At 29.1% G+C, this 27,394-nt stretch overlaps 3 protein-coding genes across 5 annotated transcripts; 1 reads left to right on the top strand and 2 right to left on the bottom strand.

Moving 5' to 3' along the window:
- Nucleotides 1–1,517: 1,517 nt before the first annotated feature.
- Nucleotides 1,518–18,406, top strand: LOC130446596 (terminal nucleotidyltransferase 4B-like). Of its 3 annotated transcripts, XM_056782957.1 has the most exons (7): nucleotides 2,253–2,300; nucleotides 2,578–2,649; nucleotides 5,110–5,303; nucleotides 6,495–7,084; nucleotides 8,532–8,762; nucleotides 8,825–9,037; nucleotides 17,712–18,406. In XM_056782957.1, exons 2-6 carry the CDS (start codon nucleotides 2,612–2,614, stop codon nucleotides 9,020–9,022), a joined length of 1,251 nt encoding a protein of 416 aa, XP_056638935.1. In that variant the 5' UTR covers nucleotides 2,253–2,300; nucleotides 2,578–2,611; the 3' UTR covers nucleotides 9,023–9,037; nucleotides 17,712–18,406. The 3 variants fall into 3 exon arrangements, with proteins under 3 accessions (XP_056638934.1, XP_056638933.1, XP_056638935.1); XM_056782956.1 differs by lacking the exons at nucleotides 2,253–2,300; nucleotides 2,578–2,649 and adding an exon at nucleotides 1,518–1,986; XM_056782955.1 differs by lacking the exons at nucleotides 2,253–2,300; nucleotides 2,578–2,649 and adding an exon at nucleotides 1,523–1,986 and having other exon boundaries at nucleotides 8,825–18,406.
- Nucleotides 18,407–19,043: 637 nt separating this feature from the next.
- Nucleotides 19,044–23,816, bottom strand: LOC130446624 (phosphatidylinositol-3-phosphatase SAC1). Its single transcript, XM_056782992.1, has 5 exons — nucleotides 23,680–23,816; nucleotides 23,395–23,618; nucleotides 22,179–22,578; nucleotides 21,715–21,998; nucleotides 19,044–21,665 (listed from the first exon to the last, which is right to left on the bottom strand). The coding sequence occupies exons 1-5, from the start codon at nucleotides 23,721–23,723 to the stop codon at nucleotides 20,872–20,874; spliced, it is 1,746 nt and encodes a 581-aa protein (XP_056638970.1). The 5' UTR covers nucleotides 23,724–23,816; the 3' UTR covers nucleotides 19,044–20,871.
- A 327-nt stretch (nucleotides 23,817–24,143) lies between these two features.
- LOC130446625 (protein FAM136A-like) lies at nucleotides 24,144–24,925 on the bottom strand. Its single transcript, XM_056782993.1, has 3 exons — nucleotides 24,703–24,925; nucleotides 24,382–24,600; nucleotides 24,144–24,322 (listed from the first exon to the last, which is right to left on the bottom strand). The coding sequence occupies exons 1-3, from the start codon at nucleotides 24,787–24,789 to the stop codon at nucleotides 24,203–24,205; spliced, it is 426 nt and encodes a 141-aa protein (XP_056638971.1). The 5' UTR covers nucleotides 24,790–24,925; the 3' UTR covers nucleotides 24,144–24,202.
- Nucleotides 24,926–27,394: the final 2,469 nt, after the last annotated feature.

Raw genomic sequence — 27,394 nt, forward strand, 5'->3', positions numbered from 1 at the left:
TGTGCTACAGTGCCGACAACATTAATTTTCTCTCGTTCAGAACATTTTATCTATACTGCGCATGCTTAAGAATGCTCAGAACCGAGCTGAAACAACTTCCGCTTATAGAAACTGTCCATGTGCACAGGGGCGGCCCAGGAATATAAATATTTTCATAAAAATAAATCTAATCAAGTTATCATTATTATACTGAAAAAAAAGAGTAGCAAATCTTCTACTTTTATGAAAAAAAATAGAGTAAAACAGGTTATAGTTATTTTTACACTCTCCGGTATAATTCATTTAAATAACTAGTTTCTGGGATGTTACCAAATTGGAATCTCTAAGAACGTATATTTCCTAGTATATCGAATATTTTTACCTCGTTATCCTGCATTATCATAAATTCGAGAGGTTCGTGGGTTTTTTTTGTTGTCTGGATGAAGACATTATTCCTGTGAAGGTTTGGCCTTGATATAGGGCAGATTCCTCTGCAAGGCTGGAGTTGAGGTAGAGCTATGTCTACCGCAATAGAATAAAAAGAAAATGGCTGATCGGATGGATACTTAAGACGAAGTACGGAGACGTCTGTCTCATTAAGGCACGAACCCAACCTCTTATCTTACTTCATACACCTTACTTGAACATACAACCGCTAATTCAGCTCCAGTAATCTGGTGAACCGGTACATCTTATTCCCAATATTCTGCGGAAAACCGTCTCGAAAACTTAAACGTGAATAATTTTATGTTCCGGTCCTGTCGTCAGGCATACCAACTACTAAATTCCTTAAATGTATTTTTATAGAATCTGGTATCTTTTGTCAAAAATAGTTTTGCTCTGACGTATTTTTTACAGTAGATGTGACATTTCAGTTTGTTTTTACTTAAAAAAAATATTTTTTTTAAATGAATGTACTAAGCTTACAAGCAATAATAAAAAATACACGTCTATCGATATGAAATGCAAGCAACTAACATTACACGATCAAATTTATTAATTTGATATGTATTATAATAAAGATAAATATTTTATTTATATGACAATAATCATGACAATTAAATTATTGATTTCGAAAATATATAATAAATTATAATTAAAACGAAAATTATTCATCATTTTCACAAAAAAATATTCAGGGAAATATCTATTATGTCATTATAATTAAGAGGTTGCTAAATTCGTTTCTGTGATGGAAATAACAATATACAGACGTCTATCTGTAATAAAATAAATATTCGTATTGAATTTATCAGGTAGAAGGTTTCAAAAATGGATCCTAATTGTTTAAAAGTCTATTTTGACGTCAGCAATGTTACCACGATGTGTGTTTATTTTCACCAAACCTACATTTAAACGCAATTCATAAAATGGCTCATCTAAAAATATTTTTTCAATAGAACATATTTGCTACGCACTATTTTATGTTGTAAATATTTATCTTATCTAATTTTAAAGAAACAAAGGAATGCGAGTTTGAATTTCGCGGGTGCGAATTCTGACAGCGACTCCCTCATGTGGTAAAATTGCAAATATGTGACATAACCAGTGTCAGTTTTTTTTCAGTCGTGTGATATGCTCAAGGTGTGACTTTAGCGTGTATTTTAGTTGCATCGAGATTAATAAATGAAATAAACTGATGGTGGCGAATTTGTGAAAATTTTCTCCTCAGCGTTTGATGGATCCTTCCATATCTTGGCTACAACCAGAGCAAGAAGGACCTGCAAAGCAATTGTGGCTTCGTAGTTGGCAGACTACTCAAGAATCCTATAAGATGAATTTAAAAGAAGGCGACAGTGAAATAGAAAACATCACGAATGGGTACACAACCCACGGGAATCACAAATTAGGACTCATGAACGGAAAAACTGATAAAAGTGCCACTCTTTCTAGAAGGCGGAAAGATAGCAGACCCGCCAGTAGAATCGTACATCGGAAATTAAGTAGTGATTACGGAGGGTGTCCATGGAGGCCGCACAAATTTCCCTATCAAAAGGGCGTTATGGGGTAAGCAAATATTAAATATGTTAAACGTGTTCTCGCTTTCCTAACCATAAAATTTTCATTTGACTTTCCATTTAATTCTTTAAATTGTCATTAGATGGCCTTGAGAGTGTCGATTCTGACATTAAAAATACCGGGAGCCTCCGAAATTTGCAAGGTCAAATTGCCGAAAATTTATCAACTATCTTCATTAAGTTTATTTCTTATCACAAACAAATACCTCACTTATGTTTGATTGTGAAAAAAGTGAGATTATTAAATTTTAACATGGAGTTCGACGTGACCATCTGTAATTCTAGTTTATCCACATTCTAAACGCAAGTAAAAGCTTAACATAAATGTTCATTCACCTAGTTGAAAATTTCTAATAAGAGAAAAATGTTTGAGACGTAAATACTGTTTTAATTATACTTTTAAATTACTTATCGATTCAGATCGACATATGGATGTAGGAAATTGATTGTTTTAAAGCTCTTTTTATGTATTTATTTTGAAAATTTTAAAAAGAAAATTTTTCGCATATGTTATAAATATGTACCGCATTTATTATTTTACATAAAAACACCATTTTGATTTCTAATTATTCCTTGTTAGATCTTAGCGGTTTGATAAGAATTTTTAATAAATAATGGATATGGGAATAACAGATGAGATATTTTTTAATTGGTGAGCATCAATAATATACTTTAATAACAACAGGAAAAGTGTATATGAAAATTTAACTTGTCTGTTAATTGAGAAAGTTTTTTATAGTTTCATTACTGTTTATAGAATATCATATTAGCATTAATTATATAAAAAATTGTTCAAATACAGCAAAGATTCATTTATAATGAATGAAAAACAAGTACAGTGTGAAAAATACTTATCACAGTGACCAAATTTTTCATTTATCATCTTATCAGGAATTCCAGGCTTGTCAACAGCATACTAATAAATCCCTAATAATGAATAAATATTTAGCTTCCTTATTAGTCTCAATATATTTCTAAGTACTGCTTCTGAAGCTCTATCTGCTTAACAAAAACATATATCAATTAAATTTTCATTGATTTGCTATTTTTTTTTAATTGTATTGTGCCGTTTTTTTTTCTATTTTTTTCGAACGAAATTATTGGAATGTAGTGATTAAATTATTTCATGTTTATTTGTGGATTTTAATCATTTTGTAGTTCAATTTTACTTTGAGACAATAGATTTTGTTTTAAAACTTTACTTTAAGAAGTATATGTATTTTCAAATTGAAAATTTGATATGAATCATCTTTATTTATAATTCTTTACTTATTAGTCATATTTCGACAAATTCTATTATCATTGTTGATGCTTTTAATTAATTGTTTTGTAATAAGTATTATGTATTGTGCTTCCAGAGTCTTAATTACTACAGTTGATAATTTATTTTTAGCTGTCTTCATATTCATTGATCATTGCTGGTTGTTGTACTTTTTGTCACATCAATAAAGTAAAATATTTCATGAAATCTGTAGTGTATTGTTCATTTACTTCTTTTGGAAGGTGCTTTAATTAATTAATATACACTACAGGTCAAAAGTTTTGGCTTACCCCATAATCAATTCAAATTTCTCTTTGATATTGTCAAATGAAGGTCAAAAGGGAGTCTTAGAAATCAAAAATGATAGCATCTGTTTATTTTCTTTACTTTATACAACCTCATGTTTATATTTTGTTGGTTAGTGTGACATGTTGAAGTTTATGATTGTGGTTTAGTCACAGTTACCCTTTGAGATGTAAGAATACGCTGTGATTTATACATTTTGGACCAAAACATTTTTTTTGTGAAATTCCATTACAAATTGAAAATACCTTGACGTACAGTGAAAAAATATGCATGTACCAAGGACTTTGGTAATAGAAAACGTTCAGGGCAGCCTCCAAGAACCCACCATTGAAGATAAACTCATTATATTGATCAGTAGACTTGATTGATGACTCACAGGCCTAGAGATAACAGCAGAGATTAATGAATCTAACGATTTGCCTTTCAGTACTTTAGATTGAAAGAAGCTGGTCTTTTTGGAAGGTCTTTTAAGACTTCAAAATAAAATTAAGTAGTTGTAATGGGATAACGAACGTAAAAATTAGAAGCATGAAGAGTGGTAGAAAGTTTTACGGAGTGATGAGCTTAAGTTTGAGGTTTTTGGGTATTTGTGTTCAGATCAAAGGAATTATAAAACACTGCAGAGGCTCGGTAATAGTTTGGAGATTGCTGGGGAAGTAAGTGCAACTGGAGACCTAGTAAATATTGAAGGGATTATGAAGGGGGGCTCTAGCCAGCCCCTGATCGGCAGAAAATGTATCTTCCACCAAGACAAAAATCCCTGGAAAGGAATAATTTACTGAAAGAAATGATCTGGCTGATCTCAACCCGATTAAGTTGTTGTGAGACAAATTGGACAGCTTTTACTTCACACCATGACGTGAAAAAGTCATATTTAATAATTACAGACTGTAGTTTAATTATTAAATTCTATATATAAAACTTTTGACCGGTAGTGTATGCTTATAGTAGAAAATTAATAACCTTATCTTTTTAAATAAATAAATATATTGACATATCATTTAAAACCATAGTAATAACACGATAAAATTATTTTTTTATATTCGTATTACTTAAAAGAATGTGGTCGGGCTTGTTCTAGATTGAACGGAATCATTTTTATACTTTCCATATATTTAAAACTCACTGTTGTCCTTGCAAATATATCTTTTGTTGATTTACTGTTAATATTTATATTATCATTGTGTATACAATCATATTATGTAATTAAAAAAAAATGTGGGCTACTGTTCATTAAATAAGTCCTGGTTTAATGAACTTGTATGCAAATTAACACGACCAAGTTGAAAAAAAAAACCGTTGGAGAGTTTCATTTTCAATATTTGTACTGCGGAATGTGGCATTTTATTTTTAGTATTCAATACTAAAAACCTGATATTTATAATCTATTGTTATATTTAGATGATTTATGGTGTTCATTTTTTTAAATCTCTAGATCGTATTATAAAATTGATAAATAATAAATATCTATTAGATATGATTTGGTGCTCCATGATAAGATTTAATTTTTTTACCCCAATGTAATTTATTATGAATTTTTTTAAGCCTACATCAAGAGATAGAACACTTTTATCATTACATGAGTCCTACTCAAGCCGAAGATAAAATCCGGGCAGAAGTGGTAGCTCGCATCGAAAAAATTATCACGTCTAAATGGAGTGAAGCGAAAGTAGAAGTTTTTGGGTCGTATAGAACAGGTCTCTATTTACCTACCAGTGATATTGATCTCGTAGTTATAGGTTCGTACGATTTTATAGAAAAAAACCTTTTTTCCATATACCCTTTCTGTATGCTCATTATTTTCGTTGAATTTTGTTTAATACATATAATATTCATTTATTTATCATTCAATAGTTTTTTATTCAATTTATTAGTTTATCGTAAATAGATAAATTTTATATTGATACAAAAATTTTGTAATAAATATGGTTATCATTTAGTTTATGACGCAAGTTCCTCATAATTATAAATATTCAGTAGATTCCAAAAAAAATTAACGGAGAAAAAAATTTTTACAAGCTGTAGCTACAATTATTCAATCTGATGGAAGTTAATAAACTTATAAAAATGTTAAATATTATTATTATTATTATTTTAAAAGATTGTTTGTTGAATATATATAGTGATATTGATTACATTTGATAATTTCACTGTCAGTTGTGTTTTCAGTTGATTTAAACATTCGTAGATTGCTTCGGGGAGTCGTTTCGGCTTCACAGCCACTCTACACCTATACCAAAAAAATATTTTGTACAAAAATCTACATCTTATTGTTCTACTTCCAAAATACATAGACTCCTCCTGTAGGAGGCTATTTTTTGGGGGGTTTTGTGTCCCACTAGGTATTACTACTACTCTTACTTCCTGCAGAATCTGCTGTTTAGTCGTTTTTTTTGGGACACCTAAAAATTCTAAAGCCTCATACAACTTTGTCCCCTTTATTGATTGGTAAGCTTGTTTATAATCTATGAACAGTAGTTGTAGTTCTAGATTATTGCTCGGTATTATTTTAAAGGTAAAAATCTGGTCCGATGTGCTTCCTTCTCCCCCAAAACCTCCTTGATATTGACCAACTTCTTGGTTATGAATTGATCCCAAATTCCAAGTTCTTCATCCCAAATTTTTTTTATCAATCTGCAGATTATTTTTTGCAGTACTTGCCCAAATATTTTTAATATCTCTGCTGTGATATCGTGTTGTCAATTTTTATTATTTTTCTTTTGTCATCTTTCACGTTTTATATCTGTATCTGAAGATTCTTCCATCATCTTACTTCTCGAGTCATACTGTAGTTGTAAACATAATTTCAGCGGAAGTTTTCGTTTAATCTTGGTCTGATTTATTTGATTTTGGTATTGCTAGTGCAAAGTTGTTTGTTTGTCGGATAAGTCATTTTATTTTTGGAAAATTATAAATAAGTATTTTTGTAGGTAAATGGCCGAATCTTCCTTTGAGGACGTTGGAACAGGAATTTCTAGAGAAGGATATCGCCGATCAGGACAGTATAAAAGTATTGGACAAGGCGTCAGTGCCCATAGTAAAACTAACCGACAAAAAAACGGACATCAAAGTGGACATTTCATTTAACATGAGCAACGGTGTTAAATCAGCCGAACTAATAAAAACGTTTATAGAAAAATTTCCAGTTTTACCGAAATTAGTATACGTTTTAAAACAATTCCTTTTAGAAAGAGACTTGAACGAAGTTTTTACGGGTGGCATATCGAGTTATAGCTTAATATTAATGTGCATAAGTTTTCTACAACTACATCCTATACAGGATACGGCTCGGAATAGTAGTGCTAATTTGGGGGTGTTACTTATAGAATTTTTCGAACTCTACGGTAGGAAATTTAATTACGTTAAAACTGGTATACGTATAAGAGACGGTGGTAAATATTTAGATAAGGACGATATGCAAAAAGAAATGGTCGACGGTCATAGACCTAGTATGCTATGTATAGAAGATCCCCTACAACCCTCCAACGATATCGGTAGAAGTAGCTATGGTGTTCTACAGGTAAATTTTCTTTCTTGTTTAAATATTTTCTTTCGTTTTTTCAAACAGCTCGTCGATATTATTGATTGAAACCTTCAGGAGGTTACCTTTTATAGAAAATACAAAATGTAGTTCTAGTATTGGTAAAGCCAAAGTAAAAAGTACTGTCTCTTGGTTAAAAATATACCTAACCCGTTACCAGGTCCATGAAATCATGCCCAGAACTGGATTCTAAATTTTCAACCTCTCCACATAATATTGGAAAGTGTGGCAGATAAAAACATCACTGTTTCGATATGGAATTAACTGGCATATAGGAGTGAAAAAAATGTATAAAAACATGTGAAGAAGATCTAGGAAGACTAGGGAACTGGGGTGAAGTAGCCGTTTACGGAAATATGGAAAAAGGCAGTACAGCGACTCCAAACCTTGGGGCCTTAAAAGACCTGTTCAAACACGTCTTCCATATTCGCTAGATCCAGTTCCAATTCATTCTGTACATATGAAATAACCAAAAACTCATAAAACTAAAGCTGCTTCTGATATAGCGCTTTGTCATGATTAATCAAAAGGCAATCTGTTAATTTTCTAAATCTTTTTGTTTTCACATTATTTTGCAAACGTTCTAATATCCCTATTGCATGTTTCAATTAACATCTTGTCCTTGTTTTTTAATCATTTTCTTCGATTTTTGAAATATAGGAACGTATTGACAGTTTTTCATCTTTAGATCGGCAATTTCCTTTGTAAACAGTCTCTAAATTTGTTATATAATCAACATAGACAGATTTTAACCATTTTTAGAACTCATTTAGCATTATTAATGACAGATACTGTACCTAAACAGCTATAGTAGCAACCTATATGAATATATATTATTATATAATCACCGTATACAGATTTTAACCATTTTTAGAACTCATTTAACATTATTAATGACAGATACTGTACCTAAACAGCTGTAGTAGCAACCTATATGAATATATATTATTATATAATCACCGTATACAGATTATAACCATTTTTAGAACTCATTTAACATTATTAATGACAGATACTGTACCTAAACAGCTGTAGTAGCAACCTATATGAATATATATTATTATATAATCACCGTATACAGATTTTAACCATTTTTAGAACTCATTTAACATTATTAATGACAGATACTGTACTAAAACAGCTATAGTAGCAACCTATATGAATATATATTATTATATAATCAATATAGACAGATTGTAACCATTTTTAGAACTCATTTAACATTATTAATGACAGATACTGTACTAAAACAGCTATAGTAGCAACCTATATGAATATATATTATTATATAATCAATATAGACAGATTGTAACCATTTTTAGAACTCATTTAACATTATTAATGACAGATACTGTACTAAAACAGCTATAGTAGCATCCTATATGTATATACATGGTTATAAATAAACATTTAATATATTTTTTAGGTAAAAAGAGCATTCGAATACGCTTACATAGTTCTTACGAATGTAGTTCATCCGTTTACCATTTACAACAATTGCGCCCATCAATCTATACTCGGTAGGATAATTAGAGTTAGGGAAAATGTGATAAGACAAAGGCAGATGGTGGAAGATAATCTTCGGATGAGACCATCTCGTTCTTCGAGCGTTGGATCTACCGGATCGAGTACCGAAGAAAGTGCAGTCAGTTCAGAAGTAAGATACCCAAGGTGAAATATTGAGATTTGATAATTTTTTTTCTTTTTATTGTGATACAGGGTTCGGACGTACCATCCAGGGACAATTCGCCCAATATTAATTACACTCCATCCCGTCAGAGCGCGCCTAAATCGAGGAGCGTCGGGTATAGGAATAAAGGGGGCTACAGGAATAATCACAACGGCAACAATCACGTTACCAATCAGAATACTTTCCACAATAGCACCATGAAACGTAAAAAACCCATGAAGCAATAACGATGATGGGTATATGTAGGTTGAAACTTTATATTTTCGGTTGATTCGTTGTTATAATAAGACCATCGGGTGGGTTATTTTTGTTTTCTATGTATACCCGGTGTTTTGACGAAAATTTGACGATTTTTTTGGTAGGATTCCATTATGTTTGTGGGAGTGGTCATCAAAAAATACAAAACGATGAAAAATTCGACATGTTTGGATACTTGATGTAAATTTTATTCAATTATTCAAAATTTTGTTCTGTAAACTACTTCGATTTTTGTCTCTTTTTCTTTATAATGTTTGAGTTATACAAAATTATTCTTTTTGTTTGTTGAAATGTTGATAAATTGGTATTTGTATTTTTTTTCCTAGTGTATTATGTGAGATTAATTTTTTTGTTGTCCAAAAATTGATAATTCCATCTACTGAGCTTGTTTTTTTATGATTATTAAACTTATATTCGTTTTAGAAGTGGGGCAATATTAAAAACTATATTTTTCTTGTAAATAGATGCTTCGACACTGAAATTGACAAAAGTGTTGTACACAGATTGATCTACAACAAGCTTTGTGATCTTTTTGACAGTTATTTAAAGAAATTTTTTAAAATTTTCCAGTAAATTTTCAACAGAATTGAGATTTTAACGAACTCGTTCAAAAAAGTTGTCAAAATAACTTAAAAACCATCAAAATTATGGATTAAAGTGTTCGTTTTATTTTTCAAATGACATATTTGATTATAATTGACTCGAAAAATATTTCAAAACACAGTGGAAAGATACTGATTCGTCATTATATCACTAATTACTAAATTCAACAAAAGATTTTTTCTTAGTGTATTGTAATAATGGATAAAATCGAAAATTTTCTCTGCGGGGTTGGTTTTTGTGGATATTTCATAAGGGGGGCAACAGTACAAACAATCTTTTTCTCAAAAAAAGTCAAAAATCGAACAAAACATGAACAAGCTTTGAATTATTACAAACTTTGTGATTTCTGATAGACATTTATCGAAATTTTTCAATAAAATTTCAACAGTAATGAGCTTGTTCCAAAAATGGTCGAAAAAACTGAAAAAAAAATGTTCCAAGTATTTGAAAATGTAGTGGAAAGATCTTAATTCGTCATTATTTCACTAGTATGCTATTTAATAGAAGTTTATAGGTTTTTTCTTAGTGTATTTTGAAGAAATAGTTTGAAAAATTGAAAATTTTCTTAGCAGAGATACTTTTTTCTGATTTTTGTAACATTTATGAACGTTTTAGGAGTGGGGAAACAGTGCAAACTTAATTTTTCTCAGAACCAGGTGTTTTAACAGTAAAATTGACACAAATTTAAATACGGGCTGAATTATGGCAAGCGTTGTGATCTTTCCGACAAACATTAATTCAAATTTTTCAAAATTTTCCAATAAAATTTCAACAGAATTGGGATTTTAACGAACTTGTTCCAAAAATGTTCAAAATATATAAAAAACAGTACAAACTATGGACTAAAGTGATCGTTTTATTTTTAAAATGACATATTCTATCAGAATTGACACAAAAATAGTTCAAAATATTTGAAAAAATAATAGTAGGAAGAACTAGATTAATCTTTTATTTTCAAAAATAGTTTTTACTTCCATTCTTTTGTTATATAACATAAATTCGTAGTTTTTTTTCTTAGTGTATCGTAAAGAATTAGTTTTTTAATATATCAAACATGAAAATTTTTCTCAGCACAGAAACTTTTCCATTTTTTCTGATTTTTGTAACATTTATGAACGTCGTAGAATTGGGGCAACGGTGCAAACTTAATTTTTCTTAAAATCAGTTGTTTCGGTAGTGAAATTAACACAAATTTAAATATAGGTTGACCTATAACAAGCGTTGTGATCTTTTTTATCCAAATTTTACAAAGTTTTCCAAGAAAATTTCAACAGAATTTCGATTTTATCAAAATTATACCAAAAAAGGTCAAAAGGAACTTGAATCGGTACAAACTATTAATCGAAGTTTCATATTTGAACAAAACTCACATAAACAAACTAGAAATTCATATTGTATTGTCAATATTTCAGTAATTTGTTATTTAACACAATTTTTTCTTAGTGTATTGAAAGGAATTCATTTTTTTATTACAACAATTGAAAAAAATTCTGTTTTTCTTTTTTAAATTTATGAACGGGGGGGAACATTACAAACTATTTTTTTAATTTCAGTAGCTAAATTATATCTCAATATATTTGATAAAAACTGACACAAAAATTACTTTAAATATTCGAGGAAACAGATGGAAGACATAACTCAACCTATATTTAATCATAAGTGTGTTTCTTTTTTAATTTTCGTCCAACAAATACTTTATTTTCAGTATTTTTGAGAAATTTACTATGTGGGGCTCATTTTCTCCATTGTGTTCGATATTTAATTAAATTTATTCAAGTGGGGATATAACATAAACTTTATTTTTCCTTTTTCGCAACAAATTTTCTAATATTTTTCACAAATTACTAATATTTCAACAGCTTTTGGATTTGTTCCAACAATTTTTTTTAAATCAAACATTTTTTTATAAAAAAAAAGAGACGAATTGAAGTTTTTAGTAAAGGGATGCAGTTTAAAGTAATTTATGAATATCGGTTCCTTTATGCTCTTAATTTGAGACACGCTATAGCTCTCACCTTGGTAATTCTATAGATTAGAATTTTTTTTTTGGAAAAAAAGGAAATTTTCGTCCTGTAAACACTTGGTATATATATATATATGTATATTATAGATAATATTAATTGAAAAGATATGATGGTTGCAATATAATAATTTAAATTATTTCGCAGTGAATAGAGGAGAAATGGTTAATACCATAATTATATATCATAATACGAATAATATTTATTTTGTATCACTGTATATACTATTTTTTTACGTTTACATACTTCATATTCATTTATATAAAAAAATATATATATACAATTGAAATTTTATTAGATATATAAAAAAAAACCAAAAAAAATTATAAAAACAAAAATTTAAAAATATTTTTTTACTTATAAGAATTTTATTTAATGGAAAAATACGTATTAGAAGGAAACTTCTATTGAATTGGGTGTTGGAGTTTGTAGGAGAATTTTTACAAACTTTTAGGGGAATTTGAAAAGTTTAAAATAACGCAAAAAAATATCTAAAAAAAATAAAATTGGAAAAAACCTGACCGCCCCTTATCTGTAAGGGATGTATGATACTTGATTTACTGTATATTATTTTTAATTTAATATGAGGCGTAAATCAAGCACAAGTTTATTTATTTACAATATTAAATTGGACGTTAAATAATCTAAGTGGTCTTGTAAATATGAACATATGAAATAGGACGATAAAAAATCGATTTTTTTGATATTATCTTAGTTTTTTCCTTATAAATATCTTGTAATTTAATTGTTGATCCTTCTTCGACATTATATGGTAATGTGGACTATTCTGAATAATAAAAATTTGTTTTCCAGGCTATAATTTTCATTTTTGTATCATCTTGAACACAAGTTCTAACATTTTCTCAGTTTAAACCAAGTAAATTGCAATTTCTCCATGATATAATATCTTCAAATCTTTAACATACTTCTAACTTTGTTATTGTGGTAAAATTTGTTAATATTGTGAATGGTGAACCTTTTCTAGCCCGAAATATGCCTCTGTCACTTCTTTTTGATACTTTAATGCAGTAATAAAGTCGATAAAAGTATTTGATATCAAATAAATTGATTTTAGGAATGATTTGAACATATAAAAATCTTCAACGTACTTCTAACTTTGTTATTGTGGTAAAATTTGTTAATATTGTGAACGGTGAACCTTTTCTAGCCCGAAATATGCCCCTGTCACTTCTTTTTGATACTTTAATGCAGTAATAAAGTCGATAAAAATATTTGATATCAAATAAATTGATTTTAGGAATGATTTGAACATATAAAAATCTTCAATGTACTTCTAACTTTGTGATTCTTGTTAAATTTGTTAATATTGTGAAGGGTGAACCTTTTCTAGCCCGAAATATGCCCCCGTCACTTCTTTTTGATACTTTAATGCAGTAATAAAGTCGATAAAAATATTTGATATCAAATAAATTGATTTTAGGAATGATTTGAACATATAAAAATCTTCAACGTACTTCTAACTTTGTGATTCTTGTTAAATTTGTTAATATTGTGACCGGTGAACCTTTTCTAGCCCGAAATATGCCCCTGTCACTTCTTTTTGATACTTTAATGCAGTAATAAAGTCGATAAAAATATATGATATCAAATAAATTGATTTTAGGAATGATTTGAACATATAAAAATCTTCAACGTACTTCTAATTTTGTTATTGTGGTAAAATTTGTTAATATTGTGAACGGTGAACCTTTTCTAATCCGAAATATGCCCCTGTCACTTCTTTTTGATACTTTAATGCAGTAATAAAGTCGATAAAAATATTTGATATCAAATAAATTGATTTTAGGAATGATTTGAACATATAAAAATCTTCAACGTACTTCTAACTTTGTGATTCTTGTTAAATTTGTTAATATTGTGAACGGTGAACCTTTTCTAATCCGAAATATGCCCCTGTCACTTCTTTTTGATACTTTAATGCAGTAAAAAGTCGATAAAAATATTTGATATCAAATAAATTGATTTTAGGAATGATTTGAACATATAAAAATCTTTAACATACTTCTAACTTTGTTATTGTGGTAAAATTTGTTAATATTGTGAACGGTGAACCTTTTCTAGCCCGAAATATGCCTCTGTCACTTCTTTTTGATACTTTAATGCAGTAATAAAGACGATAAAAATATTTGATATCAAATAAATTGATTTTAGGAATGATTTGAACATATAAAAATCTTCAACGTACTTCTAACTTTGTTATTGTGGTAAAATTTGTTAATATTGTGAACGGTGAACCTTTTCTAGCCCGAAATATGCCCCTGTCACTTCTTTTTGATACTTTAATGCAGTAATAAAGTCGATAAAAATATTTGATATCAAATAAATTGATTTTAGGAATGATTTGAACATATAAAAATCTTCAACGTACTTCTAACTTTGTTATTGTGGTAAAATTTGTTAATATTGTGAATGGTGAACCTTTTCTAGCCCGAAATATGCCTCTGTCACTTCTTTTTGATACTTTAATGCAGTAATAAAGTCGATAAAAGTATTTGATATCAAATAAATTGATTTTAGGAATGATTTGAACATATAAAAATCTTCAACGTACTTCTAACTTTGTTATTGTGGTAAAATTTGTTAATATTGTGAACGGTGAACCTTTTCTAGCCCGAAATATGCCCCTGTCACTTCTTTTTGATACTTTAATGCAGTAATAAAGTCGATAAAAATATTTGATATCAAATAAATTGATTTTAGGAATGATTTGAACATATAAAAATCTTCAATGTACTTCTAACTTTGTGATTCTTGTTAAATTTGTTAATATTGTGAAGGGTGAACCTTTTCTAGCCCGAAATATGCCCCCGTCACTTCTTTTTGATACTTTAATGCAGTAATAAAGTCGATAAAAATATTTGATATCAAATAAATTGATTTTAGGAATGATTTGAACATATAAAAGTCTTCAATATACTTCTAACTTTATGATTCTGGTTAATCATCAATCGTGGATCCTTCTTCGACATTTTTAATCACAATCTGTCAACGTGGACTATTCCGAATAATAAAAATTTGTTTTCCAGACTATAATCTTCATTTTTGTTTCAATTTGGACCCAAATTCCGATATTTTCTCATCAAGTGCATTCCAATTTCTTCACGAAAGAAAAACTTTAATTTTGAGATTCTGGCTAAATTAATTAATATTGTGAATGGTACATTTTAACTAGTTCATAAAGAAATTAATTTCGGGAATGATAGTCCACATTACATGAATAAAGAATTAAAAAATCCACTTGAATTTTGTGTATTTGGTAAATTTCAGTTGGAAAATAGATCAGATACAAAGAAACATATTGCTACATACTTATTTGAGTATACGGTATTGATTTAATATTATTTAAACATCAATTATTACATTTATGTTTTTTTTTTCAAAATTATTTGCCCTCTATTTACTGTTTTCGAAATATGCCCTATCATATCACCATATTTATAACCCGAAGTATATACATTGTCAGTCATGTTTAATTTTTCATATATAAGCAGATTTTTCTTTAAATCTTTGTATTTATTCGATATTTATGTTAGATTTATAAGAGTGAGTCAAAAATATAATCAACGAATGATTCTTGTCGTATATGAATATCGATTTGATGGTGATTCTTATGAGAAATCATGGTTGAATATTTATTTCGTTTTATGTGATGCTAATTCTTTTATTGATTCTTATCGGTTTTAGTGATACCGTATAACAAAATCTAAATTCCTGTGTTGCTTTATAAATTTGATCCGGGGTTAATTGTAACATTTTTGAAAATTTTACTACAACAAATTTTCTTATAAAAAGGTGACTTCTCTCCTGAAGTAACCAGTCGTAGAAACAATCCTCTACTTAGGAGAATTCTGCACCATCTTTCGGGGGTTATTCTTTTTTTTTTTTTCTTAAAGCCTCGACATTGTCCCTTGCAACCCATATTCGGGAGCAAAGCCAATTATCCTTGTTTCACAGCTCTTGAATGTCAAACACACAAAAAAACACTACTGTAATAAAGAGGGGATTGTACATGCAAGACCCCACCTTTTCAGGAAGCTCCGGAGTAGAATTGAACCGGATTATAAAGGGACTACTGTATGTCTAACCCCTTTCAGTTTTCGTGGTCTTACTAACATTTGGAGTTTATTACATTTTAATAAATTCTAAGAGCCAACTCTGTATTTTGAATCAATGAAAGTATTTAATATTTTAATAACGGATTTATTTTTTTTGAAAATCAATAGATTTGTATACAAAATCTTCAGTATAGCCATCAGAACAATAAATAGCAAAAATTCAACCAAATACATTCGAATTAACCACTTTATCGATTATTTTTGACTGGCATTGTATGTGATCTGAACTTTTTTTTGAACGAAATCGACCTTTACAATGTATATATGCCATGTACTATGTAAAAAAGTGAAAAAAATGTGATATTCATAATTAAGTGAAATAAGTTTTTTCGTTAATTTTTTTTTATTTAAACATGGGAAACGAATGGGATATATATTTACTACTTTATTTTTATTACCAAAGTGTATATAATTCTAATGTAGAACCGTTTAGACAAAATTTGAATTAACTGCAGGATTTTTCTGTCAAATTTTCCTCGATTCCTTTCACACTGTTCAATTTGCCACTGTTTTAGATTATGTATATTGTCTCATATAACGTATCCGTATTTTATCCCAGTCGTTTCTCACTTTGTATATAGACAATTCTTCCAAATTTTCTTTGTCCTCCTTCGGAAAGAACCTTTCGATACCAGAAATGGCCAATAACTACATTTGCAACAGAATTGATCCAATATTTTTCGCTTCCTTCAATCGGAAACAATCTTTCGATATCAGAAATGACCAACAACTACATTTGTATCAGAACTGACATACCAAATGCAATAATTGTATCTGAAGAAGGATAATATGGTAACGAAACACCTGTAAGATGTAGTGTAGGGGTAGTGTACAGTGTTTTAATCTGAACTGATTAACAGTTAAAGATTTTTCGTCATCTGGCAATTTTCTTCCTAAAGACTGATCAACTGGACCCTGTTAAATATCCGATGATGTCCTGAGAATAGGATTTTCTTGATCTTTTCTTATATAATTTTTTTTTACCTAAATGTTGATAAAATCACTTGGAATTATCTATTTTCCTTTCACTGATTTATCTGATTATCTTGAGCGTTTGTTTTCTTTTTTACCATCCAAAGTGTCCTCATTTTTCTTTTCATTTTTTCCTGTTCACTAATACAGTTTGTCCCAAAAGTAGTAATTATACTGCAATACAATTATACAACCCTGAAGGTGTGCAAAATGTCAATTTAAACATTGATATATTTTTGCAACTTATCCCATACAGTATCATATACAGTGTGATACAAAATCAAGGTACAACGAATGTTCTTACAGGCATTATCGATTTAAATATTAAACTGTTGTGTTGTGACTGATTTTATGGTATAAATATTTTCCATTGGATTTAAATGTGGAGAACGTAGTGGCCACTCGTTTCTTCATGTAATGATCCAGGTTTTAAGCAAAATTTGATCATGTTGAGACACTTCGATCAGAACATAACAGATGTGCTATCTGGAGGATTCAATTGCTGAGTCGAAATGACATGACCGTTCAGTACACAGTCACTTGAAAGCAGTTTAATTAGTTTTGAATGTAAATCTTATTGTGTCTCAAATTTTCCGATATACTAAGCACTAGGTTTCAAGGATATCCATGTCGATGCGTGTATTAGTGGAAAATGTCTTTTTTGGGGTTTGTAGTTTCTAATGAAAATCAACAGAAAAGTTACTGCAGTGGAATTGTGAAAATTGTATATTTTTTTTCTAAATAAATTTTTTTTATGAAAAATTAGTTTTTCTATTCCAGTGATCTGTATTCAAACAGGAAGTTGTCTAGACGTAACTTTATTTTGAATAAAAGTAGCAATAACATTTGTTAAGTCTGATTATACAGTTTGGTGAGCAGATATTTTTCGCATCATTGTTTATTTATTTTTTTTTTTTATATTTTAGACTTGGAGATTCCGATTGTTTTTACTTTTATTTTGGGTATTAAAACATATATAGAATTGACAGCACGTCAAAGAAGCAGCTAGGCTTGGAGTCGGAGCAAATTTGAAATGATTCTAGCTCTACTCGAAGACAATATATTTAGTCGTCATCAATTAACAGAGATTCAATTATATTTTGAAGACTTTGTACCAGTTTGGTATGTTTGCTCCTCTATCGGTGAGATGTGGCTTGAAATATACTATCGGAATCAGATCTGGTGATTACGGTGTCTATTTCGGTGGTAGTTTTAGCTAGATAAACATTTTGAATTTGCTCCTTTTTAAATTTGACGTACCTATCGTGTTTATTGTCAGTCTGTATCGTAATATTTTTATTCTCAGGACAAAAAAATTGTCGACAAACTTAATTTTTCTTTTTTTTTTGTTGTTGTTGTGTATATTTGTTAGTAGATTTAAGTATTTATGTTAGATTTATAATAGTCGTTAAGGTGTTGTCTATATTTGTCAAATATCTTATTCAAAGTTTTACATTTGTAATAATATAGACATGTAAGTCATTTTAAGTACAAATTATTAAAAAAAAAAATGTGTAAAAAATTCTTTAATATAAAGTTTAAATATAACAAGCGCCAAGATTTTATTGTAAATTCATTAAACATTAATAAAAATAAATATATTTTGTATCTTTGGCGCAAATGTGTGTCTTATTTTACCCCTTAACACTATTTCCTCTGTGCCCACCCCACATTCTGAAAATATACCGAGCAAAAAATTAAGATCGCCCTGTAATTTGAGAAATGTTTATTCTTTCGGTTATAACATAGTTTTAAGCCCTTTGGTAGTGATTATTCCCTCCTCTGGTAGTTATAACAACATACAAACAACGAGGGATGATATGGATCAAATTTCTGCACCAGTATACGTCTCCCCATCTCATCCCAAATGAGTTAATGGGATTTAAGTCTGGACTGCAAACAGTCCGAACAAATTACGTGCTCTTCTAGAAGCTCTGTTAGGTACCAGTCAACGTCCCAGATCAAGACTCCAGCATCAATGGGTTTATTTGGTAGAAATTCATCGATGATTTTCCTAGCATATTCATATATATATTTCAGCCCTTAGAGCATTTGCAACTTTCCTGCTAAAAAATTTTTATTAACACGACAGAAATTAAATCTCATTTTCACAGGAAAATGTCAATGGAATCCCAAGGATTTTCCAGGAATCGTAGGTACTGGCGGGTCCAATCAATCCCGGTCTGTTTAATATATATAATGCTATAAAATATTGAGTTTTTTGTTTCGAAAAATCATTCGGAATCATAGTGGTGGTGATTTATCTGAATTTTTGACTTTCCCCCAATCATTTATAAATAAAACAATATATTAATAATAATTTTTATTATATTTGCAGGTTCACTATAAGAAAAGCTACTATTAAAATAATTTGGTTGAGTTACACAAATTTAACGATTAAATTAATAAAATATAAAGTACATAATCACCATTTATAAACGTACAAAGAGCAAATGATTTTCTTATATAAAAAAACAATTATACACGATTCGAAAATACCGTCTCGATGTTGCAGAAAGAATTAAATTACAATTTTTGAAACTTCTGCGATATTTCAAAATGTAACTTTCCCTAACCATAAACAAATACTATTTATTAATACGTTTTTCCTTCTGGTACATTTTTAATTTCATCTAATAACAATACAGTGCGTTACAATACTAAGGCAGTTATTATTCGACAATTTTTAAATAGAGGAAATTATATAAACCAGTGAAATTAACGCAGAAATTTTTATTCCGATAAAACTTTTGATAAAAAACTTTCCTTTACCCTTAAATTGGGGGTAGGAAATGAGAATAATGTTAACAACGTTATGAAAAATATGTATGTATGGAATTGACAAAAAAAAAGTTTAAAAACAACAGGGAAACCTAAAAATCATACAAAAATTGAAATAGAGATGATAGGAACAATTTTTTCATCAAATTAATTCATACAAAGGGTCCTTATCGTTTAAAATAACATAGAAAAATTAATTTACCACAAGATATGACTATTAAAAAATATACCAGGTGTTTATACAAGAAAATAACAACAAAAAACTAGTCTTAAAGGTATATTTTAACAAACAGTTTAAAATTTCTTTTTAGTTATACGAGAATGGACACGTGTAGTACTTGTGATACTTATTTAGCCAAAGCTGTACTAAATTATAACTTCCGGAACCGTTGGAGATACATTTTACACTACCACTACATACCAACACTAACAATTACACTAAATTAATGTTTTCACAAACAAAACTTGTCTCTGAAGATGATAATTTGGTGATCGAAACGCGTTATCATACAGTGGAATTGTGAGTGATGGTTTTAAGGGTAAAGTGTGTTCAGGAAGCTGAGATACATGAAGAAGAAAATTAAAACAGCTAACGGTTTCGAAAACCTTATATAACAAAAAAAAGCAAAAATCAGGAAATTTTTTTCTAACAAATGAAAAGATTGTTCAAAGATAAGACAAATAACAAAGCAAGAATTAATAATAAGAAAAAATAGAAGGTTAACAGTTAAATTTGTATAAATACATGTAAAAGAAAGCAGGAAACGATATTAATAGAAGAAATAAACCAAGAAGAAAGTGGATAAACAAAATAAGAGAAATAGGAATGAATAGAATAGAAATGAGATTAGAGAAATCTAGATGGAATTGAGTAATTGGTGACACAGAAAAGAAGGATAATTTAACATAGAGAAAGATAAATGAATGCCGAAGAACACAACATCGAAAAACAGATTGGAATAAATAAAAACATGAAAAGATATGACAAATAAGAACTGATAGATAAAAGAATGACAGTTAAATATGTTTAAATAGTGATTAAAATTCCATATAATCTTTTTCCCAAATTCATTACAACATTTTTTTAAGTTAAATTGTTTTTTAATTTCACTGGAAAGTATAATTTGAAAACTATATTTCAAGTTATATAAAAAGAAGGAATGTAGTAAAGAAATTGAAATATATATTATAAAAAAACATTTTGACCATCCTCAATTATGTATTAAACGTAAACCACCCTCTAATATGATCCGTGCATCAAAAATACCAATATCTAAGTAACTACTAAAATGACTAGACGAAATGCTATGATTGCGTAAGCCTCGGTCTATCGACAAACTCTTTACCGTATTTGAATATAGTATGTAATGTAGCGTACACCATCGAACCCCAAAACAATAAAAACAACAACGATTCCGTGGAATATTCGGAAGGAAATACAGCGGAAGCGACAAACATTGCAACGGCAACAAGAAGAACAGAAGGATAAGTGATATATCTCCAAGATTTATCTACCCTTAATGGAGTTATAGGTTTACCGTGACCCAAAAATAAATCAATGGAATCTTGTCGAAAACCATCAGTTAGATTATTCTTGTAATACCTAGTTAGCGAATTGATTCCATCCCTTAAAACACCGCTTTTAGTTCTTTTTCCCGTTCTAGTAAAGTCGGTTTTTAAAGCTCCCGTTCCAGAATATTGTGTACTGATAATATCAGCGTTATCCGCCCATATGTTCTTAAACAACACCTCAAACGAATACTGAAACTCTAAATTTTGATTCTGATGTAGAATATTGAGTTTCCTCAAAACAATTTCCAAATTCCTGTGTGCTAACATACTTTGTACTACGTTCGTTCTGTCGAGACAATCTATACAGTTAGTTCTGAATACTCCATCTTGTAAAGAACTTATAGTACCATCTCTGAGTAAAAGGAAAAATCCCATTTCATCTTGATCTAATGCTAAACGATCGATGAGTATTTTTAATCTATCCCATCTCATTTTACTGCATTCTGAATGGAAGTCAAACGGTTCATAACGTATAGTAGGATAAGCAATTGCAGTTACTGCATTCTTAAACGATTTTTCCATGTTACCTACAAAAAATTGTTATTTTATATAATTAGATTTAAATATTTCATCTACCTTCAGCTCCTTTGTGATCTATGAGATTCACCATAACTGTTTTCCCATATAGAGTTACTAACTCATCAATATGTTTTATACAAGTATTGTATTGTTCTTGAGGATCCATATCTATCATTGTAGGAGGAGGTTTAAGTCGTAAATCTGGATTTTGATGCCAGAAAAGTGGTATGGAGCCTCTTATTTGAACGAAACTTGCATGGTCACCTTGATACTCTACAATCTGTTCTGTTTCAACAAAATTTGCAACATTACCTTCCCTATCTATTCCCCTTCGAAATAGTCTGAAAATATTACCAGTTTCTCTTATATATACTAGCTAAAACTGATTTCCTATTTAGAAGATATTTTTTCTTTGTTTAATTTCTTATTTACCACACCTTGTTTTGATTTTAGATAAATTAGTTAAAAGAATTCAAAAATTTCAACAAAATGAAAATATATTGATAAAAGATAAGACTCACCTTGTACCAGCCCTCATTACGCTTCTCCTTGAAATTATTATCCAATTGAGGCTATGTCCGTTAACAACACAAAAATTAATAGAAATAAATCCGTGGATCAAAGGAAGACAAAATTTCTTGCATGTTTTTAAAAAAGGACTCAATAAATATCCATTCCAAACAAATCGTTGATCAGCTCTTTCACAAAGAGATTGTTCCCAAAAATCCGGTGAAATATCATGAAGACGTTGTAGAGAATGTGTTAGATCATAATCATAACAGAAATAGTGGAAAGGAGTAGCTAGGACCTGTTCTATCATACTGAGATACACTTCATTGTCGGCTTGTTTTTCTGAACTTAGATTTAAAGAGCTACGAAAAGGGATTAGTTCTGCTTTTGCTAATCTCCATACTGCACACCCTACAAAAAAATAACATGAATTCTTCAGTATCTATTAAAACAATCATTTCGTTAATAAGAATGTGAAACGACAAATTTGAATTCCATTCAAAATATACAATATGACAGAGTAAACAGAACAGAAACTTTATTTAAAGAACTAAAAGCTGGACATAATACTACAGTTAAAGCATTAACTTTGAAGTTGGAGACGAAGCGTCGAGGATTTTCAAAATTACAGTTATATAATTTAAAATAAGACTATAAAATCTAATAGAAACATTACTATATCCATGTCTCAAGTTAATACATAACTATTAACCATAAGAACAAATATATGTTTCAATAATGCACTTATATGAACCACTAAAGCATAAACTATAGATAAGTTATATAAAAAAACTAAAGTAACACTTAGTTATATAGTTATGAAGATGTCGTCATAAGAAGATTGTAGGAGAGTAGAAGATTTAATAATAAATGTTGAAATGTTCGAAGCACACAAGTGGTAAAGTGGTAAACTAATGGAAAAATGAACTAATAATAAAAAAATCTACAGGACACTAATAGTAACTTATGGCAGTGAATGACACAAAAAACCAAGAAAAATTAATTTAAGGGGAGGAAAGACCAGTTTAGGGGCGGATTGTCGAGAAGGTCATGGCCCAAACCAAGCTGTAGTGCCAATTTGTAAGGTATAGGTTATTTATGATAATATTAAAGTTATATATTATATTCATGTGATATGACAATTTAATCTAATCTTATAGCTAACTTGGGAATATACGTAAACGTAATAATTATGTATATAAAAAATGGAAATTTTCCGACATTTACCTGACAAATATCCTACCAACTCCCGCTGTGTAGCTATGACTAGATAAGAGCCTGACAATAATTGTATGGTGCCTAAAAATCCACAAAAATCTTTTCTGCTGCTTGCTGCTGGTATGATAATTCGATGATTTTGATAAAAACTAATATCCTCTGTCATTCTTTCAATTACAACTAGTTCGTTACCATTTTTTGGTTCTAAATAGAATTTGTCTGGTGTTGTAAATCTACAATATTTTTAAATAGAAATATAGTATGTTTTGAGAAAACATAAATATTTAAACTTACAGAGTAAGATCACTGTACACTTCCTGCAATTTCAAGTTATTCATTTTCGCGAATTATAATTATTATTAGCGATTAAACCATATCTTAATTAAAAATAATTGTTCTTTAACCTTTTGACAGTGAACACTGCGATCATCATGACATTTTATTCTTCTTTTTTATGTAACTAACACTGTAATGCTCGTATATAGAAGCATTGTATTTATATTATATCGACGATAATAGAAGTAAAAGTGTTTTGCATTGAATGATTGTCATTGTAAACCATATATAAAATATATTTTATTCGAATATTTTTGTTCCGCTTGACATTTTAAATTTTTTTTTCTGCGCAACATATGTTATATTGATTCTTCTTTTTTTAGAAAAAAATTACGGTACTTTGCACCTACTTATTAGTAAACATTTATTTACAACATTCTAAAATTTCACCATTTATTTTAATTTAAATGAATAACCTGTACTAATAATTAACTTTTATTAATAATTTGTAACTCTACAAAAAAATATTCGACTCAAAAATTCATGTTTGTTGTTTCGAAATATTTGCTTTCATTCTATTTAATAAAGAAGGAATATACTCGACTTGGGTATCTACACATTTTGTAGCGCATGTTTCGAATAATGCAGTAAATTTTTGTACCTAAAAAAATAATTTAGTGTGTAATAGAAATAATAAAAACTTTATATTCTTATAATTACTTCAGAATCACTGGGGTTGGGTCCCATTTTGAGTTTAACATCATCATTACATTCCATAACACACCTTTGTAATTTATTTTGAAGGTGATCCATTTCGGTTTGTACATACGATTGGGCCCAATTTATTCTTACAGAACAGCTTTCTACACATTTCTGAACTTTTTCTAGAGACGCTTCTTTATTTTCACAACAAACAGCAGCACAACGATGCATATCAGCCTTATAATTATTGTAATTAGCATTTCAGTCTAATTTTTAAATATTATTATGAATTTCACACATTTTAGAGAATGATATAATGTACAAAACCTCATGACTTACCTGCATCTTTCTCAAATAATGTAAATCCAAATCATTCAGTAGTTTGGTCATTTCTTGTTCGATTCTTTGCCGTTGTATCTCAACCATTGTGAACAAATTTTGTAAAATTATATTTTACAAGTGTTTGATACTTATTTTGATTTTTGATTCAAAATTTAAGAATAAATAAAAGGCAAATTAGTGATAAAATTTGAAATTACATAACCTCTATGATTTCTTCTTCAATCATAATTATATATAAAACACCGTATATTTGTACAGTCATCAAGTGACAAGTTTTTGTTTAAAAAAGTAAATTAAAGACAAAATGAGCTGACATTTTCATGATCGTTTATGTTCATTAAACAATAAAATCTAATAATAATAACATTATTAAATAAAATAATAAAAATACGGTACTGTAGTAATTGTTGCATAACTACTAGTAATTGAATAAGTTCATCATGTTTTGATACAAGTAGGAGTAAAAGACAAAAAATTAGTTTTCTACATTCACAACTTGCAACTAAATTTTATTATCGGTAATCTTCAAATCTATTGGTCTCAGTAAACTGGAAAAGAGATAAGGAATCATAAATAACATGTTTTGTGAATGAATGTCCCCAAGTCATACACGATCAAACAGAGAGCGAATTCAATTTCGTGACTTTGCAATCCCGAAGCTTTGATTTTAAAATAAGGTCATTTTGTACTTGATATACAATTTATTGCGTTATAATTCTACATATTTCTTATTTTTGAATTAATAGATTATGAATTTAGTTATTTTCCTTTTTCTTTATAGATTTTTATATTTAATACTAGGTTTGTAATACTTAATTTGACCTACAGGGTGCTACAAAATATTCCTCAAAGTTTTAGTATCATTACTTTATATATATATATATATATATATATATATATATATATATATATATATATATATATATATATAATTAGATATTGTTATCAATTAATATTGAAAATATTAATATATGTCGGTAATAGGATTCTCTGTTTCCTATAAATAGGTTAAGACCAACTGTCGACGTAAAGAGAGGTACATCTATCACGACTTGGCAACAGTGTAGTTTCTATACGCGTGTCAAAATATCTTTGTGGTGGACCTTTAACGATGCACACACAACCCCATAAAAAAGTGTGAATGGACTTATTATTACGATATAAAAGATTATATATCGCAATTTAATTTTGACCTTTATAATTGAATATATGTCCAGCCTACGTTCCTCACCTTCATTAATATGTCATTATAGAATGACGTCACAACCTTATTGCATTTGGGGACAAATATTGCGTTATTTACAATAAATTTATGGTTACGTTGGTGTTTTATTTTCGTGTTTTTTACCAACGATTCATTTTAATAAAAAAAACCGCTCAAAGTAATCAATTCTCTATTCACAAATGAAATAAAGTCTTTGTACACTTATGCAACCAGCATTTCTTTTGCATTGTTGTATGCTCCCAAAATAATTTTATATTATACGAATCTCTTTTTCTTTTCTCATCGTCATAAATAAATCTTTTCTTATTTGTACGTCTGACATACGTATCCAGAGAGTCCTCAAAGTAAAATACGGTTCTAAACTTACAAAAATATAACCTTCTATGATCAAAACACCGTGCTAAGTTCTGATGGCGTATACCCTTGTAATAGCTTCTGGCTGTGTGTATAATAAGGATATATTATTTGACGTTTGAGAAGACCGTGACAAATGTAGAAGTAAAAGGGGATCCGCGTCTCGTTTGTTGCCTACCATCCGATGACGCTGTTTATTTATGGTTTCCTCTCGCTTAGATTCATCCTCGGAATTGATATCAAACGATATTAAAGCAGCTGCAACTTGACGGAAATTGGATGGAACGTCAAAATTTTTGCTATTCTGTACTTAAAGAAACTTCACGAGACGGAATTTTAATACGTTTATACGAGGGATGTTTAGTATTGTCGTAAAAAGGTTTCTTCAAATATTGATTGTACATTGTTATTTTTTTATTTATTTAACTTTTTGTGTTTTATACATGTGTACAAAAAGCGAGTAATTAGTAGGAAAATTTTAATTGAATAAGCAGTGTTGCCGTTTGGTTTTAAATTTTATTAGTACGTGCTGGAAATATCAACTAAGTAGCAGAATTAAAACAGGCATGTATAGATTAGGTATTCTGTGAATTTGTGTTAGGCCAGTTGCTGGGTTTTTTTACGTTTATTTATTTATGTCAGTAATACATTTGACATATTTAATGTAATTACATTATTATACTTTATGGTACGCGTTTCCATAACCAAATTAACCTCTTCATATATCAGCGTTTATACAGGAGGTAGTCTGAAATTTAGTATTTCGTTAGATATACTTTTGAGGATACTTTACATTAATTTGTATTGATGAAACTTTAAATATTTTTCTTAAATGGATATATTTGTTTATATATTATATCGTTTTTATTAAAAAAATTATTTAATTAACGTTGTTTATTGGGTATATATCAAGGAATGTTTTATCAGAGGATTTTTATCACACACGAATTGATGGTGCTAAAAATTTCGTGTATTATTATAATATGGAAAAGTTTTGATCGTTTAGTAAATTGTTGGCATTAATTTGAATTCTCGCCATGCGAGAAATAAGCCAGTTATGTTAACGCGATTTTATAAATTATGGGGAAGCGACGTTTATTGGTTGAATCA

This window comes from Diorhabda sublineata, chromosome 7, assembly GCF_026230105.1.
Source record: "Diorhabda sublineata isolate icDioSubl1.1 chromosome 7, icDioSubl1.1, whole genome shotgun sequence".
Taxonomy (NCBI): domain Eukaryota; kingdom Metazoa; phylum Arthropoda; class Insecta; order Coleoptera; family Chrysomelidae; genus Diorhabda; species Diorhabda sublineata.

Excerpts from the sequence above, each read along its gene's own strand:
- LOC130446624 (XM_056782992.1), bottom strand. The coding sequence starts at position 23,723 with ATGAATAACTTGAAATTGCAGGAAGTGTACAGTGATCTTACTCT. Across the intron at positions 23,619-23,679 it reads GTGTACAGTGATCTTACTCT|ATTTACAACACCAGACAAAT; the intron begins GTAAGTTTAAAT and ends AAAATATTGTAG. Across the intron at positions 22,579-23,394 it reads GTTGGTAGGATATTTGTCAG|GGTGTGCAGTATGGAGATTA; the intron begins GTAAATGTCGGA and ends ATTTTTTTGTAG.
- LOC130446596 (XM_056782956.1), top strand. The coding sequence starts at position 1,658 with ATGGATCCTTCCATATCTTGGCTACAACCAGAGCAAGAAGGACCTGCA. Across the intron at positions 5,304-6,494 it reads TATTGATCTCGTAGTTATAG|GTAAATGGCCGAATCTTCCT; the intron begins GTTCGTACGATT and ends GTATTTTTGTAG. Across the intron at positions 8,763-8,824 it reads AAAGTGCAGTCAGTTCAGAA|GGTTCGGACGTACCATCCAG; the intron begins GTAAGATACCCA and ends ATTGTGATACAG.
- LOC130446625 (XM_056782993.1), bottom strand. The coding sequence starts at position 24,789 with ATGGTTGAGATACAACGGCAAAGAATCGAACAAGAAATGACCAAACTA. Across the intron at positions 24,601-24,702 it reads ATTATTTGAGAAAGATGCAG|GCTGATATGCATCGTTGTGC; the intron begins GTAAGTCATGAG and ends AATAATTATAAG. Across the intron at positions 24,323-24,381 it reads CCAACCCCAGTGATTCTGAA|GTACAAAAATTTACTGCATT; the intron begins GTAATTATAAGA and ends TTATTTTTTTAG.